Raw genomic sequence first — 18,600 nt, forward strand, 5'->3', positions numbered from 1 at the left:
GTGACTGAAATCACAGCAGTGAGAAGCCATCCAGTCTTACAGACTGAACACAGCCAGTGAGGGAAAACAGGCACTCTCGGCCCTGCTGGCGAGCAGACAAACGGGCACGGCTCTAGAGCCATTCAGTGCGTCTGACGTCACTTTAAGATACTCATTTCCTTTCATCCGGCCAGTTTCCTCCCAGAATCCCTGCTTTGCCCACGTGCACAAGCCTACCTGAACAAGAAAGGTCATACAGAACTGTCAGTGAAACAGAAGAGCCTAGATGCCCATCTGAAGGGCTAAATACATTTTGATATATGCAAACAGCTGACTACCACAGAGGCACTTGGACCCACAGAGAGGGGGTGGCTCCCAATGTCCTAATATCTAAGGACACTTAAAACACTGTTGTGTTGATGAAAGAAAAGCAGAAGGAGGAACTATGTATTTATAATAAAATACCATTAAAAAAACTGTAGGGGTGTGTGCATGTATATACATACATACATGTAGATAAACAGTGGAGAAGAGATATCAATCAATCTGACCAAAAAAAAAGAGCATTGGTTCCATTTATATAAAAATCTAGAAAATGCAAATGAATCTATAGTGACTAAAAGCAGATCGGTAGTTGCTTTGGGGGAGGAAGGGGCAGGTGGGGGGGAATTACAAAGAAACTTGCAGGTGCTGGAAATGTCCTCTGTCTTTATGGTAATGACGGCTCGACAGATGTACACAGAAGTCACAGTTCACCTGCTTTTACACTTTAAATACGTCCAGTTCACTCTATGTCTGTTATACCTCAATAAAGCTGTTCAAGAAAAAACTGAGCTCAAACCAGGGCTCTGTGACAACCTAGAGGGGCAGGACGGGCGGGAGGGAGGGTCAAGAGGGAGGGGACCTGTGGATATACTTAAGGCTGATTCATACTGATGTATGGCAGAAACCAACACAACCTTGTAAAGCAATTATCCTCCAATTAAAAATAAGTAAATAAATAAAAGAAAAACTTGAAATTTCAGAAAGCATCAATCACAAACCCATGAAACCCAGCAGTTATTTTGTGAGCTTTTTTTAAAAAAATTAAATAGACTAACAGAAAATACTTTCTAAGCAATTTAATTGCTGGTGATTTTTTTCTCCTTTTCCTAGCTGACAAATGAGGGGGTGAGGAAAGGAGCTGGGGCCATAATGGGGGGGGGGGAGTTGAGGGGGTTTCTATTAACACTTTTTGATTTTTATTTATTTATTTTTGGCTGCGCTGGGTCTTCGTTGCTATGCAGGCTTTTCTCTAGTTTTGGTGAGCGGGGGCTGCTCTCTGTGGTGCATGGGCTTCTCACTGGGGTGGCTTCTCTTGTCTCGGAGTATGAGCTTTACAGCACAGACTTAATACTCACAGCGCATGGTCCCAGTTGCTCCAAGGCATGTGGGATTTCCCTGGATCACGGATCGAATGTCTCCTGCATCGGCAGGTGGATTCTTTACCACTGAGCCACCAGTGAAAGCCTCTGCTACTGCTGCTGCTGCTAAGTCACGTCAGTCGTGTCCGACTTTGTGCAACCCCATAGATAGCAGCCCAATAGGCTCCTCTGTCCCTGGGATTCTCCAGGCAAGAACACTGGAGTGTGTTGCTATTTCCCTCTCCAATGCAGGAAAGTAAAAAGTGAAAGTGAAGTCGCCCAGTCGTGTCGGAGTCTTAGCAACCCCATGGACTGTAGCCTACCAGGCTCCTCCGTCCACGGGATTCTCCAGGCAAGAGTACTGGAGTGGGATGCCATTGCCTTCTCCAGTGAAATCCTATATTAGCATTTAAAAAAATTTCATTTGCCTGCACCAGGTCTTAGCTGCAGCATGTTGGATCTAGTTCCCTGACCAGGGATCAAACTTGGGCCCTCTGCATTGGGAGCTGGGAGTCTTAGCCATTGGACCACCAGGGAAGTCCCAACATTTCAAAATCTTCATTAATTTCTCAAAAAAGCAGACATTCTTACACAGGAAAGCCATATCCTCCTCCTGTTTGCACAGACAAAAATTAATGCCTGACGATTATGTTTGCAAACAGTATGCAACACCAAGGAACAGCGAATCATGGGCATCCCTCATGGCTCAGATGGTAAAGAACCTGCCTTCAATGCAGCAGACTCAAGTTCGATCCCTGGGTCAAGAAGATCCCCTGGAGAAGGAAATGGCAACCCACTCCAGTATTCTTGCCTGGAGAATCCCATGGGCAGAGGAGCCTGGTGAGACTGCAGTCCATGGTGTCACAAAGAGTTGGACACGACTAAGTGACTGACACACACAAACACGCAGCAAAGTATCACAGTCTATCATACCGGAAGGGACTTTAAAAGTCCCAACATGAAAGGAAAAAAAAAATGTCTTATAGTCCATGAGAGGTTTCTGAGTCTTTCCTGGATCTTCGAGATTGTAAAAGCCCTTTTTCCAATAAGTATCGCTACCCACTGGGGGAAAAAAAGGATGTGCTAAGTGGCTTCTTACCTTTTCTCTTGGTTCTCTGGGAAGCTCACCGCTCAGCTCCAAACACTTTTCATATCTGACTTCATTGCTTGAAGCTGCACTGGAAAACCTGGCGCAAGAGACCCAAGTTACTTGTGCGTGGCCAGAAGCTGGGACTCCCTCCAGCCCACACCCCGTAACTAGTTCAGGAACTCAGGGGTGAAGAGCACTGAGATCATCAGAGCAACCCTGCCCCATTTCCTCCAAGATGGGTCGTGTCCTTTCCAGTCGCCAAACCTCTCGGGCCCAGGAGGGAGAGAGCCTACCTTAAGCACAGCATCACTGGGGTGGCGGCAGCCCCGGGCTCGGGGGAAGGGGCCTGGGTGTTCGTGCCAGCTCTCCTTCCTGCCTCCCCACTGAGGGAGCTTGGCTCAGGCTCGTGACCTCACCTGAGCCTCTGTCTCTTCATCTATAAAACGGGGATAATTAACGCCTCCCTATTGTCTTTTGTGGGTCAGATAAGAGGCTACCCAAGGCCCTAATAGCTACATGAGGGTGTAGAGAGAGGAGCGAAGATGCCCCAGGAGCGATAATTAATGGCTGCAACCCCACAACAGCCAGCAGCCCCACTGCAGACCGACCACGGGACTCGGGGGCAGTGGGCGGTTTGGGAATGCGTCGGGGAACAGGCTTGCCTCTGCCTCTCTGGGTGACCTTGGTCCAGTCTTGATCACTCTCTGGGCCTGTTTCCCAGCTGTAAAGGGGAAACGAGAGAAAGGGGAGTTGGAGCTAGACTTTTCCCCATCTCTGCCGAGTTCTCTGGAGCGGAAGCTAAAAGATTAGCTCAGGGTTGGGGGCCTGCAGAGAAGAGGGAGGTGAGACAAATCAAACGTCTTGAACTTGACCCATGGGCAGCAGTCCAAGGGCTGGCTCCGGGGATGCGTGAGGCTGTGCAGTTGTTGCTAAACCCAGAGCCTCGGTTTCCCTACCTGTCAGATGGGAATAACCTGAGGGACTGGGGGGCGGGAGACTCAGGGACGGGAGGTGTATGAGGCCCTGACATGGTGCCCCTTCCTGTTCCCTGGTTTTATTATTTTGTCACACCATGTAGTTTGCGTGATTTTAGCTTCCTGACTAGGGACTGAACCTGGCAAAAGCGCTGAGTCCTAACCACTGAATGGCCAGGGAGCTCCCCTCTTTCTCTGTTGCCTGAATTCAGGGGTTCTCAAGCCTGGCTGCACATGAAAATTACTTTGGAGATTCTGAAAAACCAAGATGAGAAGCCCTCCCCAGATCTGCTGAATCAGAGTCTCTGGGGGTGGGGGTCAGGCATTGATAATTTTTTTTTTTTTCCAGGTCATTCTAAATGCCGACAGCCAGTGGTCTCAGCTTTGGCCGAGCTGGTCGCCCTGGTTCCCAGGGCCGGGAGGGCAGTCTGCCCAGAGCTCCCGCCCCCTGGAAGCTCAATTGCTGACAAACTAAGTTGGTGGCGTGCGTGCCATTAATGAGCTGGCGACACACCCCGGTGGCATCTCCCTATCTTAGCCGAGAAGCCACTTGCGGAAAAACAAAGAAGGAAGAGATGTCAGGGGCCAGGCCCTGCTTAGAAAATTATCATTAACCAACAGGATTCATCCTATCATTTGGGACTATTAATAAATACAATGTGTCAAGGGCTCCCTTGGGCTGAGCGATCTCCAGCGGTATCTGAGTCTTGGCCTTAATCCTTTAATGCAGGCCTTAACATCATTTCCCTTTACGAGATGAAGAAACCGAGGCTCAAGGTGGGGAAAGTGAACCGCTCAAGTCACTGGCCTTGCCGCTGGCACGCACAGTGAAGCGGTGCTATCCTCCACACTTCAGCCTCCTGATCTGAGAAATGGGGGCTACTGCCACTTCCTCTCAGGGCTGGGGTACCAAGTGTGCCCAGTACAGAGCCTGGTGCCCTGCAGTCTCCTTCCACCTCGTGGAGGGGGGTCTCTGGTGAGGGGCTGGGGCTCTCGGAGCCTGGGGGAAACCCGTGGGGTGTTCCCACTTACAGTTTGGTCAGGTCCGCTGACAGTGGCCGTGTCTGGACCGCCCTCCTCCTGAGCTCCAGCTTTGCTTCCGAGCTCTCGGTGGCCCAGCCTTTGATCCGCTCCTGGACGCTCACGCCCGCTTTCTCTGGCTCCGGCGGGACGGCTGGAGACTCGGGGGTGGCTGGTGGGGACTCAAACCCCGCTGCCAAGGCCGAGGCGCCCTCCTCCCCAAAGAGGCCAATGCGATTCTTCACGCCGCCCCGGGGGGTCTGCTCTCCCCCGACCCGGGTCTCTCCATCAGCCTCTCTGCTCCTGACCTCAGCCGTGTCTTGGCCTTTTCCAGGCCTGGGCAGAGGGGACTGGGGGTCCTTGGCTGCCTTCTCTGGCTCCCTGTCCAGCTTGGCTTTCTCCTCCCCGAGACCCTGGGCACTGATAGGGGTGACCCTGGCCGGGCCCCCCGTGGTTCTGAGGCTGCCCATCTCCCCCTGCTTGAACAGCAGCCTCTCTTTCCGTTCCTGGATCTTCTGGGCCACCTGCAGGAAATCGGAATCTGGGTCATGTGGAGGTGCCTCTGCTTTGACCAGACACTCCCTGTCCACCCTGGGTTCTGGGTCCGGCCTCTCGGGTCCCCGCTGCTGGGCGGGCCCTGCTGTGGCCTCATCTGCCACCTTCCTCGCCAAGGCCTCTCTGCTCTCGAACCGGGCCGTGAGGTCCACAGACAGAGGCCTGGGCCTCCTCACCCACGTCTTCTCGGGAGGGGTTGGGGGCAGCTTCCCCACCGCGGCCGCCCCGCCAGGGCCTGGCTTCGGGGTCTGAATGGACTCGGTGAAGATGGCCGACACAGGCCTTCTCTTTGGGCGAGGCCTGGGTGGCTCCGGGGCAGTGCCTGCTGCATCCTCCACGCTGCTGGCCTTTGACAGAGGCTCCTTTGGGCCGGTATCCTCTGGGGTAGCCACCGGCCTGGAGTCCTGAGGCAGGGAGGCTGGCCGGGGGAGGCTCCCCACGGGCTTTCGGGCTGGCGGGGCAGGCTTAGCGGCCACCTCAGGACGGAGGGCGGAAGCGGGTCCCTGAGACATGCCTGCGTTGGCCTCGCAAGCCCCCTTCCCCAGAGCGGGGCCAGCTTTGGTGCTTTCGAAGAAGATCACGGGGTTTGGCGTGGGCTGTGATATGGCGGCCTTGGAAAACAGAGACACGCTTCTCGGGCGGTCCCCACTCCCCGCCTCCTGCCCGGCCAGGCCCGGCATCTTCTCGTTCAGACGCCCTGAGGCCACGTCCTGGGAGAGCCCCCCGGTGGGAGACGGCCTGGCTGGGCTGGGCCACAAGGGTGTCACATCCGCGGCCTTCTCCTTGGAGAAGGGTTTGGGGGCGAGTCTTGGCAGAGGAAGCAGGCGGACCGGGCTCCTGAGGGGGCTTTTTCCTTCCAAAAGCAGTGCCGAGGGGGGCCCAGGGGCATCGCCAGCCTGGCGGAAGTAGGTCCGCGTCAGGGCCTCCTCCTTGGAGAGCTCGCCCAGGCCTGGCACCCCCGTCAGGGAACTTATGGAGCCGACCTCCACCCGCGTCGCCATGGTTACGGTTGTGGATCCATGGGGAAGAAGCACGTCAGAAACGGAGAGGCAACCACTAAAAAAAATTTTTAAAGTAAATTTAAGATTCAGTCAGTTTCTGGGTTGAAACAGAGAGATTTGAGGGGGAGATGGAGATGGATGAAGATCAAGAGACCAGAGCCCCTGGTCTGGACTAGAGCTCTCCACTGACCACCAGGCAAGCCTGGGCCAGTGGCCTCCACCTCTCAGCTCTGGGCAAGGGCAGTGGACTAAAAGGCCTGACTCTGAAGTTCATTCCAGCTCAAAGGGTGCCCGAACCGTGCCAGTGTTCACTTGGACTTTCCCAACTCGTTTAATCTCAAGGCCAGCTTTCAGGGTAACAAACGACGCTCTCAGTTGTACAGATATGGAAACCAGTAGAGAGAGGCCGAGTAACTGACCTGAAGTCACTCAGAGAACAAGAGGCAAAGTTGGGTTTCGAACCTGGGTCGGACTCCAGACGCACACCGCAGGCTCCCAGGGTAAGCCCTGGTGAGATTCCTGTCCCTGCCCCCCGCAGTAGTTTCCCATTTCAGAGCCTGCGCACGTCAGGCTGATCCTCAATCTCTTCAGGACCAAGCACAGAGAGGGCAGGTGACCAGCGCCAGCTCATACAGACACCCAAAGCCGGTGTTCCCAAGGTCACAGAGTTGGCAAAAGGCCTCAGAACTCCAGCTCCCCAGACCGTCCCTTATCTTTCCCCTTCCCAGTCTTTCCAGAAGTCTTAAAAAAAAAGAAAAAAGCCATCTTCATTTTCCACTCCACCTGCTGTTATTATTACTTTTTTTTTTTTTTTTTGCCTTTGGGTTCTTTTCAGCTGAACACCTATTTTAAGCTGACTGCCTTCAGAGTCTCAGTAAGAAGAGTATCATCAGCTAAGGACGAGAGTTACCACAAGTCAGGCCTCAGGGAAGCCAAGGGCTCCCTCTGTCTCAAGAATCACATCCTCCTCCCTACAACCCTACGAGACGGGTGTGTGATCATCGGCCCCTGTTTTGCAACGGCTCAGGCACAAGCCCCTCGCTCCTCCAGCCATAAGCTCTGCTCTCTCAGGACAGGAGACCTCTCTCGTCCATCCTCCAACGACCCTGAGAGGCAGGGCTTGTCCTTATCTCCCTTTGTAAGGGTGGGGCCCAGAGAGGTGGTCCGACTTGCCAACCATCACACAGCTGAAACTGGATCTCAAGTCCTGGATCCGTTCAACTCTCCCCTTTTAACAGTAACGTCCTGTTCCTTTCTGGTTGTAAAAACTGCCGGACGATTTGCTGTTCTCGATGCGTCCCCTACCCTAAAAACCCCACCTTCATGCCAGTGCTGTTTCCCTACAAAACTGCCCCCATTCTGCCCCCTCGTCTAGATGGGCTAAAAGTAGAAGGTGTTTTAGTTCAACGCAAGCCTCCCGCTTCCCTTCTGGGGGCCCCACACTGCTGCCCCCGGCTCTGACTCACACAACAGCCTGCAGGAAAGAAAGGCGGACAGATTTTTATCTTTTCTCTTCCCTACACGCTTGATGGTGCTAAACTGATTCCTTCTTCCCAATGCAGAGAACACCGTCTAGATGGGGTCAGAGGCGGAAGAGAGGGATGGAAACAGAGAACCAGAAAATCAAGAGCAACCTGGGAGGAATCCGTCGGCAGTGACCCGGGGCGGAGTGCACAGGCATGCAGAGTCCTGCCCCAAACCGGGACTGCTCGTCATTAGAGCCAGCTCCCGTGACCTCCGGGACACAGATGTGAGACATGGGACAGGAACAGGATATTCAGGGGACAGAGAGAAGATTCCCTGGCAGAACCCACAAGAGCCCCACTTACCCGAGCTGGAAGGTCCTGGCTGCGGACGTGTGACTGCCGGAGAAAGCGAGCAGTATCGTGTCTCATCGCGGATGAACGGGGCTGTCTGCACACTCCCCTGGCAGAAGCCGGCAAGGGGTGGGGTGGGGGGCGGGGGGCAACAGGGGTAGGCTGGTCCCGGCAGGCTGAGTTTCGGGCAGTTCTGGGGAGACACAGGGCGACAGGCTCGGTTCTGGGGTTCTGGCAAAAATATGGGCACAGACAGCATGAAAGCTTTCGAGCTCCAATCGCATCCCGCTGGCATCTGTGCCAGCTTGTAAAACTCAGCGCTCCTGTCAGCTTTTCAGTATTGTTGCCTTGTGGATACATGTGGGCATCAAGGGTGCGGAGTCCGCAGTCGGCGCTCAATAAAAACCGCCCCTGTTCCTCTGAAACGTGTTTTATTGAGCACCTACTGTGTGCAGAAGGATGAATAAGAAATATCTCCTTTGTTCAGGGAATTAAGAGTCTTGTGTGAGAAACACACACACACAAGCAACTATGCTGGGCAATAAACGTGGCTTATAAAGAGGGACATGGGGGGAGTGCTTCCCTGGTGGTCCAGGGGTTAAGATCCTACGCTCCCAAAGAAGGGAACACAGGTTTGATCCCTGGACAGGGAACTAAGATCCCGCGTGCTGCAAAGTGTGGCCAAAAATAAATAAACCAAAAAATTAAAATAAATAAAGAGGGCTTCCTAAGAGGCTCAATGGTAAAGAATTCACCAGCCAATGCAGGAGCTGCAAGATACATGGGATCGATCCTTGGATGGGGAAGATACCCTGGAGGAGGAAATGGCAACCCACTCCAGTATTCTTGCCTGGAGAATCCCAAGGACAGTGGAGCCTGGCGGGCTATGGTCCATGGGGTCACAAAGAGTCAGACATGACTGAGATACTGAGCGACTGAGCACGCATGCAAATGAAGGGGGACATGGGAGCACAGAAAAAGGAAGATTAATTGCCTAGAGTTGGGAGTGCTGGTCCCAGGAGACTCCCCAGGCCTAGAGGAGGTAACTCATGAGCACTCGGGAGCTGGCCAACTCGGGAGCCGGTACCCCTGGTTGTCCTGCTCAGCAGCACTTGGAGGTCCTCACACGCCTCCTTAGGGCCTTTGCACATGCTGTCTCTGCTCTCTGAGACGCTCCTGTTGCTACACACAGACACTGGCCCAACCCTAAGGTCACAGTTCAGACACCACTGCCCGCCCCCAATCCAGTACTCTTACATGTCCAGAGACCCACAGACACACAGCAGGACTCATAAATACACAGTTATATTTCATAATGCAGGATCCCTCGCTTCATATCAACGGAGGTCCCCAGAGGACACCCCAGCAGCTAGCACAGTGGCCTGGCAGATAAGAGCACTGAACGCATCATTATTGAGTGAATAAATAAATGAAGAGCTATCGTCCTGGCCCTGCTGCCCAGGTGCTGCTAAGATTCTGAGTAAGGGCAGGAGTCCTGAGTTTCATGGCACTGAGCAGTCTAGAACATAAGGTAGGCAAGTTCCTCTGGCAAGCTCTGGTGTGGCTGTGGGTCAAATGCTACTGAGTAACAGAACCAAAGAGCTGTGAAGAGCTCCGCTGGGCAGCCCGGCCCGCCCCCACCGACAGGTCCCACTGACGGGGACTGGCCACCATCAGACTGCTGATGTGATGGCATTAACCCCACACTGTCACACGCGCTCATCTGCCCGAAGGTGGCATGAACGGATGCTTCTCTGTATGGCTTTTGCTGGGAAGGACCACCGAGAGCATCGTTGCTGAAGCAGGGTCCGTGGCTCATAAATGTCGCCTGAAACTTTGGGATCCCTGAACCCATTTCAGGGGCCAGACTGCAGGGGAGGGAACAGGGGAAAACAAGATAAAAGATTCTTGGTCCACTTCCTTCTTAACCAGAAGGGTGTCTCTGTTATCCGTAATTTCCTTTCTATCTTGGGCTCCCTCTCAAGTTTCCATTTAAAATGCCAGGCAGATGCCTGATCTATAAATATGGTTGCGGGAACGAATCAATGAATGAATCAATCACTGAACACAGTGGGGGTGGGGTGGGGAAAGAGCTTTTAAACCACCGTAGTGGATGGCTAAATAATATTTTGATGTCTTTCCCAAACCTAGAAACCCATGAGTCTCAGGTTTTCCTTTAACCTGTTGTAAAATACAAGGAGACCGACTGAAATGCACGCTTTAAAATCTTGCTTTAAATGCATCACATATGTTATGCTTAATTTAAGAGATGTTAGTCTCTTCCAAAACATTTCAGAAGCCCACTCACACAGAAGACAGATGCTATTTTTTTTTTCCTGGGGTGGCCTGGCTCGCTCTTTTCAAATATATTAGCACGGTGGCCAGAGTCAGGTAAACAAGAGCCTGGAGAAAGCAGGGACACGAGGTATGAGCTGTGTCTGGTTTTCTCTACGAATCAATGTGGAGGTCGGCTCGGAGAGGGACAGACGGGCAGCTCTGGGAGGTCAGGAAGCCAGGGTGGACCAGGACACGTTGGATCTGTGGGCGGAGGGTGGACCTCTGCCGTCCCTGAACCTGCCAAGTCCACAGGCTCGATCTCCCTGAATTGATCTGCAAGGTTTGAGATTCCCATTTCCTGCAGTTTTACGCAGGGAAAAACCATGTTCCTGGGAGCTGAGTCACCGACACCAACAGCGGCTGAAATGAGACAGGCGCCCCCGGTCAAGAGCATTCATCCCTCCACCCTTCTGACCTTCCTTCTAGAAGTCGGGCTCTGCGTCGGACGCCGGGGGCGCGGCCGTGGAGCGCATAGGCTCCCAGGGGATCCGACAGAAGCTCGAAGGGACAGAGCAGGAGAAGCCCTTCCATTCAGAACCGGACTGTGTGGCAGCTTCGCTCTCAGATTTGGAGGCGTTGATTCATTCTAACAGCTGTTGTCGATCTCTCATAATTACACCCCTAAATCTGATCCGAGAGCTCACAGTCATTCACTCAGCCAGCTCTGGGTGCCGTTTTCCTGGGAATGCCACCATCTGCTGAGGGCCGGGAGCCAGTCCTGACATCTCCCAGCATCTTCCGGAATGTGACCTGGCCTCCCAAATCAGCAAATCCATCCGGCGTGGCACCCCGTGCAAGGGTTGCCCCCAGGAGAGCAGGACTATGATAAACGCGGTACTTGGTCCACCCACAGACCCCAGTAGGAGAGGGACCAACATGCAATGTCAATGGAGTGCATGCATACCCTCCTCTCCCTCCCATGGCTGCGGCCCTAGTTCATTCATTCATTCATTCCAATACACAATTACTGAGCACCTACTCAGCCGGTATAAAGAGCTCACCTGCCAACGCAGCAGGTGTAAAAGACACGAGTTTAATTCCATCCCCTGGAGAAGGAAATGGCAACCCACTCCATTATTCTTGCCTAGAGAATCCCATGGACAGAAGACCCTGGCAGTTTACAGTCCATAGGGTCGCAAAGAGTCATATGTGGCTGAAGCGACTTAGCATGCACACACACCATGTGTCAGGCTCTGTGGATACAGCAGTGAACAAAACATATAGAAAGTCCTGTTCCCATGGAGCTGAATGATGAAGGTGGGGACAGACCATAAATGACATAGACAAGCAAGACACATGGACAATCAGGTAAGTGACTTTCTCTGCTGGCACCTCCTCCAATCTGTTATTCTGGCAGCAACCAGAGGGATTCTCTAGTACACAGGGGTCATCATGCCACTCCCCTGCTCAAAGCCCACATGGGTGGGTCTCCCTACTGCCCTCTGAAGGAAGATCAAACTCCCCTGGGGCCCAAGGCAGGGTCTGGACCCTTCCCAGCTTCAGTCTCATGATGGACGGCTCCTCCTTTGTCTGTCCCTCACACTCACTCACATTCTTCAGCATATGAACCCTGGGTGGGTCACGAGACCCACTATGCTTTTCCTTTCGTTCAGGCTTCTACACTGCCATTTCCTGCCTGGCTAACCTCAGCACCAGCCACCTCCTCCAGGAAGCCTTCCCTGATGTCCCAGGGTGGGTTCAGGTACCGCCTCCCTGCTCTGCTATCCAACTCTCCTAGCTCCTCCCTAGCCCAGTGCTGATCCTGCATGTGCCAACCGCCTCCAGACTGGGAGCTCCTGGCCAGGAGGGTCCTGAGTCCAGTTCACAGCTGTATCCCCAGAGTCTGGCACCGCACCAGACATGAGGTCAGTGTGCAAAAAATACCTCCAGGGAGAGCATGCCTGAGAGAAGGAAATAATAGTATCCAGGGCAGGTGTGGGTGTGAGAAGCTGACGTGCTCACCTGCTCCTGGGGACAATGCAAGTGACAGAAGCAGTGTGGCAATATTCACTTCCCGCTATTATTTTTGGAGATCCCATCAAGAGTCAAGGACTCAGTGACTCTGCACCTTCTGCCTTCTCCCCTGGATCACCATCATTCTACAGATGCGGAAAATGAGTCAGATCTCAAGCTAGTGAGGGGGAATGTTACGGCTGAAATCTTCTGACTATGAATCAAGTGTTTTCCCCACATATACCTCACCCCAAAAACATTCATTTATTTTTAACTTGGTCGTCCCGCATCTAAAAATGTGTGCTGCGGAAGGACTCTCACGCTCATGCTTAGTCGCTCAATCGTATCCAACTCTGGGACCCCGGGAGCTGTAGCCCACCAGGCGTCTCTGTCCAGGGGATTTCCCAGGCGAGAAACTGGAGTGATTTGCCATTTCCTCCCCCAAGGGATCTTTCCAATCCAGAGATCGAACCTGCGTCTTCTGTGGCTCCTGCATTGTGGGCGGATTCTTTACCACTGAGCCATAGGAGAAGCACTCTCCGGAAGGAATCTAAAGAAAGACAAAATCACATACACAAAGATGCCCTCTGCAGTGTTATCCATCCCGCTGCAATATGCAGTAAGAACACATCCCAGATTTAGGGTGATAGACCTTATTTGAAAACACTCAGGACTCAAAGGAGAAGGCAACGGCACCCCACTCCAGTACTCTTGCCTGGAAAACCCCATGGGCGGAGGAGCCTGGTAGGCTGCAGTCCATGGGGTCACTAAGAGTCAGACAGGACTGAGCAACTTCACTTTTCACTTTCATGCATTGGAGAAGGAAATGGCAACCCACTCCAGTGTTCTTGCCTGGAGAATCCCAGGGACAGGGGAGCCTGGTGGGCTGCCGTCCATGGGGTCGCACAGAGTCGGACACGACTGAAGCGACTTAGCAGCAGCAGCAGTAGGACTCAAAAGTCATTTGAAATCTCTAAAGAGTTGCAAAGTCAGCGGGTAGACCAGATCACCGGTTTCCAGCCTGCCCACAATGGCACAAAAATCCTTTCATACTACATGGCCTGAGTTTATGATCAGAAAAGATGGTTGCCATGGCAGTCATGGCAAAAACTCAGAAATAATCCACATTCTCCCCAAAAGGTGAACGCCTCTCAGCCACATGTAAGGGGCTATTCTGCATCTCTTGAAAGTGAGAGCTGGAGCGGTGGGGTGGTGGAGTCTGCGTAGGAAAGTGGGAAGAGCTTATGAGAATGCCATTGAAGAGAGGGTGACAGATGGAACATTTTAAAAATATTTATTTATTTTGGCCACGCCAGGTCTTGGTTGCGGCATATGAACTCTTAGCTGCAGCATGCGGGACCTGGTTCCCTGACCAGGGATCGAATCCGGCCCCCTGCAATGGGAATGTAGAGTCTTAGCCACTGGACTCCAGGAAGTCCTCAGATGGGGTATTTTTTTGTATACAAGGCTGTGACAATGGCAAAGATTGTTTGAACAAATAGTCAAGGTCTGGAAGAGAAAAGGCACAGATGAAAAATAAAAATGTGTCAGGGACCTGCAGAGGAATTGCTATATTTATAAACTGCCTTTCATTTTGAGATTCCTTATTTTCATTCATGTTGTTTGTGCAGATTTCTTTTTAGGCTTCAATACCGGAAGTCCCCCTCAGAGCTGTGTTCTCCCCATCGATTCAAGATGGAGAGGCACCAAGGCTCCCTTCCTGCCCACTTTCAGAGCTTTCAAAAGCCAAGGATAAAGACAAATATTATTTATTAAGCACCATACTGTGTGCCAGGAACTGTGCTAAGTGCTTTAGGAAGATGACCTCATGCATCTCCTTAACAACACAAAGAAGCAGGTCCTGGGACTTCCCTGGTGGTCCAGCAGTTCAGGCACTTCGCTTCTACCGCAAGGAGAGCAGGTTCCATCCCTGGCTGGGATGGAACTAAGATCCTGCCTGCAGAGCAGCCAAAAAAAAAAAAAAAAAAAAAAAAAGGCGGCCCTAACAGAAGCCCATGTTACCAGTGAGCAAACTGAAGCTGGTATACCAAAAGGATCTGCCGTGGGAGGTGGGAGTTACCCTGATCCAGGCTGCCTGCCTGGAGGGTTTCTTCCAAAATCCACTGGGCTTAACCAGAATAGGTGCTTTTTATGATGTTACAATGTAAAGGACACTTAACACCCGTAAGGGCAGCTATTATCATTCTCAAAAGTGCCCATGTTGGGACAGTGAATTATTCTGTCATCCTACTTTTTAAAGAATACCATGGTGGAAACCACATAATAACATAAAATTCATCATTTCAAAGTGTGCAAGCAGTGACATTTAGTAAATCCACGGCATTGTGCAACCACTGCCACTGGCTAGTTCCAAAACGCTTTCATCACTGCGAAGGAAACCCCATACCCAAAAGCTAAGCATCACCCCCCCTTCCTCGTCACCGCCCCCACTCCCGCCGCCCCCATTCTCTGGCAAGCACTACTCTGCTCTCTGTCTCCACAGAGTTGCCATTTCTGGATATTTCAAAGAAATGGAATCATCCAACATGTCTCTCACTCTAGTTTTGGCCTCAGTTCCTCCACCAACTCGCAATGAGGGCTTGGACAAGTCTCCGCCAGATTCTGCGATTCTCATTTGGCTCCACGCCAGGACTTATCAGGTCTGCGTTATGCAACTTTTCTCTGTCCATGGTTCATCACGTCAGCCCCACCTCTACCCCCCAACACTGGAGCCCAGCTCTCTGGATTCTGAGCTGCCTGTTCCACCCCCTGGTCCCCCACGATTCCTTCTGAAGTGGTGCTGAATAAAGGACTGTTGGGGGACTCAATAAAATTCTTATTCCGTGTTGACAGAAGTAGAGAGCTAAGTGTCTTACTGGAATGTGTGTGATTTTTGTTAAGAACTGCCTGCATCAGTAAGGCCTTGGCTTCTGTGTCAATTTCAAGTTGTAATGAGTTAAGAGCTGGGGCATCTGAGACTCCAATCCACAGGAACAGGTTGAGGTAAGGGTTATCCCCCAACTGGCCCCAGACCACCAGATGTGGGTGGCACACATTCAGACCCACACAGAGGATCCTGTGGTTTATAGAAAGCGCTTGGGAAATGCTGATGTGTGTAAACTCACGTCCTTCCAGCAAGACTTTTCGGAGCCTTTGGTGTGAGCTAATTGGCGTCCTATACACCCCACAGCATAATCTAAGCAGCTTCACCCCAGTGCCCCTCCTCCAGGTGCAACTGCTGATTTGGAGAAAGAATGTTACAAGTGACCTTTACGCCTCTATGTAAACATCCGTCTTTTCAACTTTCATTGGCCTGTTCCTTCCTACTATTTGTGCTATTTTGGGACTGGCTATGCACTCACCCCAAACCATTAATCAAGCAGCTTTTTTTGCTTTGTTTGTTTTTCTCTGGGTCCAGGATGGGCAAACTACAGTCTGCAGGCCACATCCGGGCCCACTGCTTGTTCTTGTAAATAAAGTTTTATTAGAATACAGACACATCCACTCTTTTACATGTAATCGATGGCTTCTTCCAAGGTATTAGGAGGGACCTGAGTGGTTGCCACAGAGGCCATACGGTCCACAAGGCCTTAAATATTTACTCTCTGGCCCTTTACAGAAAGAGTTTGTGATCAATGCTCTAGACTGTGGAGGACTCAGTCCTCTGAGAGACCGATTGCACTCCCCAAGGATATGATGTCCCCCTCTTTAAATTACCTAAAGCTCTCACACTTCTGGCAGACACCCAAGCCTTCATTAAATCTTTTCAGGCTCTCTACGTGACAATTACAGAAAAACTCAAAAATATGGATGAGCAAAATGTTTTTAATAATCCTAAATCCCACCACCCAGAGCCAACAGCCATTATTAGCAATCTGATGTCCATCAGTCTGGCCATTTCCAATAGAAGTGGGGACTTACTCTCAAAACTAAAATGGAATCAGGGCATGCCGTGCTATTTGGTCAGGAGCTTGCCTTGTTTCATTTAATTTCAAAATTACGTAATAAACATCTTTCACATCAAATAGCGGCGTAACCTCTACAGCCGTTTTTCATGCTTTGTAGTATTCCATTACATGGCTATCTCATCATTACATGGAAACCATCCCCCACTATTGTATCCCTAGGCTGTTTCCAATCGCTGGAAACCAACACTGCAATGAACACTCACATGCAATGACTTTCCCAAGATAAATGTTGCCCAGAAGTGGGCTGGCTGGTTCCAAGGGTGTACACCGTTGTTTTTTTTTTCCCGAGCTTTGGATATATGCAGAATGGACCTTTACACCAAAGGAAAAAACATTCCATGATGACTCACTTCAAAGCTTAGGAGGCCAGGGTTCTTAACCTCTGCCCTGGGGCAGACCCAATGAAGATGTCTAATGAGCAATAAACCAGGGCCCTGGGGGCGCTGGCTGTGCCATCACTGGGATCTTTACTGGTTCTCATTTACGGCCGGACCATCACACACTTGACTGTAAAATTTGCGAGCGCAATTAGAACCGGTGGGTCACAGGGAGAGATGAATCTAGGCCCGGCAGGAAAGCTCTGTGAGGCCTGAACGTACTTAGGAGAGGTGGGGAGAAGGAAGCCCCACCCCGGAAATGACGTTCACAGCGAAGGCAATTGAACCTCGGAGCTCAACTCTACACATGCACAGCGCAAGAATATGAGCATAAAGCGCGCTCTCTTTAGGGGGTCTAAGAGGTTCATATCGCCCTTCAGAAAAATAAATAAGTAATTCTCTCCGAGCACAGATAGATTCCTGGAGGACTTAGCCTATTTTGGCCCAAGAGCTGCCTTAAGTTCAGACCCAAACCCTGGGAAGGTCTGATCATCTCGCGCATCAGCCCCCACCGCCCCCCACCCCCTAGCTCCAAAATAAATGGTTCCCACTGTCCATTGCCTTGGGGAAGGTATTCTAGACCATCTGCACCCACCCACCCACACAGGCCAAAACTAAGCAACTTTATCTATATTATAGGCCCTGCCTACACTTCCAGATTCCCAAAAAGCTCCCATGACCTGAGTATCTTTTTCACTTATTTATTCTCCGTGGAGAACCCTTTACCCCACAGCAAAATTTCCATTTGCCCAAATCCCACCCTTGATTTCAGGGCAGATGGAGGGACACCTCTTCCAGGAAGCCGATGCTGATTTCCTAAGCCAAAGTGTCTTCCGACCTTCTTAGGCAATCTGCCTGATCATCAAGCCTTGCATCAGAGACAAAGCCTGAGGGTCTCCCCTGGCAAAATTTAAGGATCCCTCCCCAGCTGGCACAGGACATAGACCCTTCTGGCTCTGGGTTCCCCTTCCCAGAACCTACCTGATGCCTGGCAGACGCAAGGCAGAATAGGCGAGCATGGGGCTCCCCAGAGGTGGAAGGCAGTCCATGAGGGACACATGGTGATCTTTGGTAACACTTAGGGTGCTCTGAAGGGCTTTCCAGGAGGCTTGGTGGTAATCTGCCTGCCGATGCCCATGCACAGGAGCCTGGCGGGCTATAGTCCATGGGGTGGCAAAGAGCTGGACATGCTGAGCGCGCGAGCAAGCATGCACGTGCTTACACACACACACACACACACACACACACACACGATGCCTTGATATCCAGGTATAGCACGAAGCTTTTGTGAGTGACATCCTGTGAAAACTGTTTCCTTTCTGATTCTCAAGGGTGCCTTCCCATGAAGTCCTGAGGCTGTCTCTGCTTGGTGCCACCATGACTTTAACACCTACTCTACCTGCTATCCTGTTAGTATACTGACAGACTGTATATGTCCCAGTTTAAGAAAGACAAAACAGCCCCAAGCTTAGACCATCAGCTGCAGCAGTGGACTTTGAAATATAATTTTATTTTCACTATATTTAATTTTACTGTTGTTTTCAATTTAAAACAATTGTTTTATTTTAAACTATTTATTTTTATCAATTTAAGACAGGACACTGGTTTGCTATTTATAATACAGATTTTCATAACATTTCTTTTAAAATGTTAACTTTCAGAAAAGTAAAAAGTTTGAACACAAAATGACGGTACAGGGGTTATGTGGAAATGGCAAAAGGCCCCTGAGGCTAGAATTCACTGGGAAAGTGGAAAGAACATGGCATTGGATTCAAAAACAGGCAAATGCAGCTTCTGGTGCTTCCTCTCCATCTTCCTGCCTGGAACAAAGATGTGATGCCTGGAGCCAAGGCAACCATTTTGGGACCATGGGTGCATAAGCGATACTTTAAGTGACATGAAAAAGACCTTGATGACATAGCTGAGCCACTGCACTAACTGAACTATTCTCCTCTGGATTTTTGTTGTTGTTACTGTTATGTGAAAAGTAATGATGTAGTGTTTAAGCCATTGTTCATTAAAGTCTCTGTTACACGAAGGCAAAAGCGTTCCTAACGGACACAGAGAATTTGGTACAAATCGGCTAAGTAGACAAATGTCTTCTAAGTAAACGTAGTGAATGCAGT

At 51.1% G+C, this 18,600-nt stretch overlaps 1 protein-coding gene across 2 annotated transcripts in view; it reads right to left on the minus strand.

The window, feature by feature from the left end:
- The window catches only part of KIAA1671 (KIAA1671 ortholog), a 137,852-nt gene extending 129,386 nt beyond the window's left edge, over nucleotides 1–8,466 (minus strand). Inside the window, exons 1-3 of one of the 2 annotated variants that reach the window (XM_006055582.4) lie at nucleotides 7,852–8,466; nucleotides 4,479–6,077; nucleotides 2,482–2,569 (exon numbers count right to left, since the gene is read on the minus strand). In XM_006055582.4, the coding sequence (XP_006055644.3) occupies nucleotides 2,482–2,569; nucleotides 4,479–6,022 (1,632 nt within the window). In that variant the 5' untranslated portion in view covers nucleotides 6,023–6,077; nucleotides 7,852–8,466. The remainder of the gene's footprint in view (nucleotides 1–2,481; nucleotides 2,570–4,478; nucleotides 6,078–7,851) is intronic. The other variant, XM_025267435.3, reaches the window with a different exon arrangement.
- Nucleotides 8,467–18,600: the final 10,134 nt, after the last annotated feature.

Source organism: Bubalus bubalis, chromosome 17 (genome assembly GCF_019923935.1).
Source record: "Bubalus bubalis isolate 160015118507 breed Murrah chromosome 17, NDDB_SH_1, whole genome shotgun sequence".
NCBI classification, from domain to species: Eukaryota; Metazoa; Chordata; class Mammalia; order Artiodactyla; family Bovidae; genus Bubalus; species Bubalus bubalis.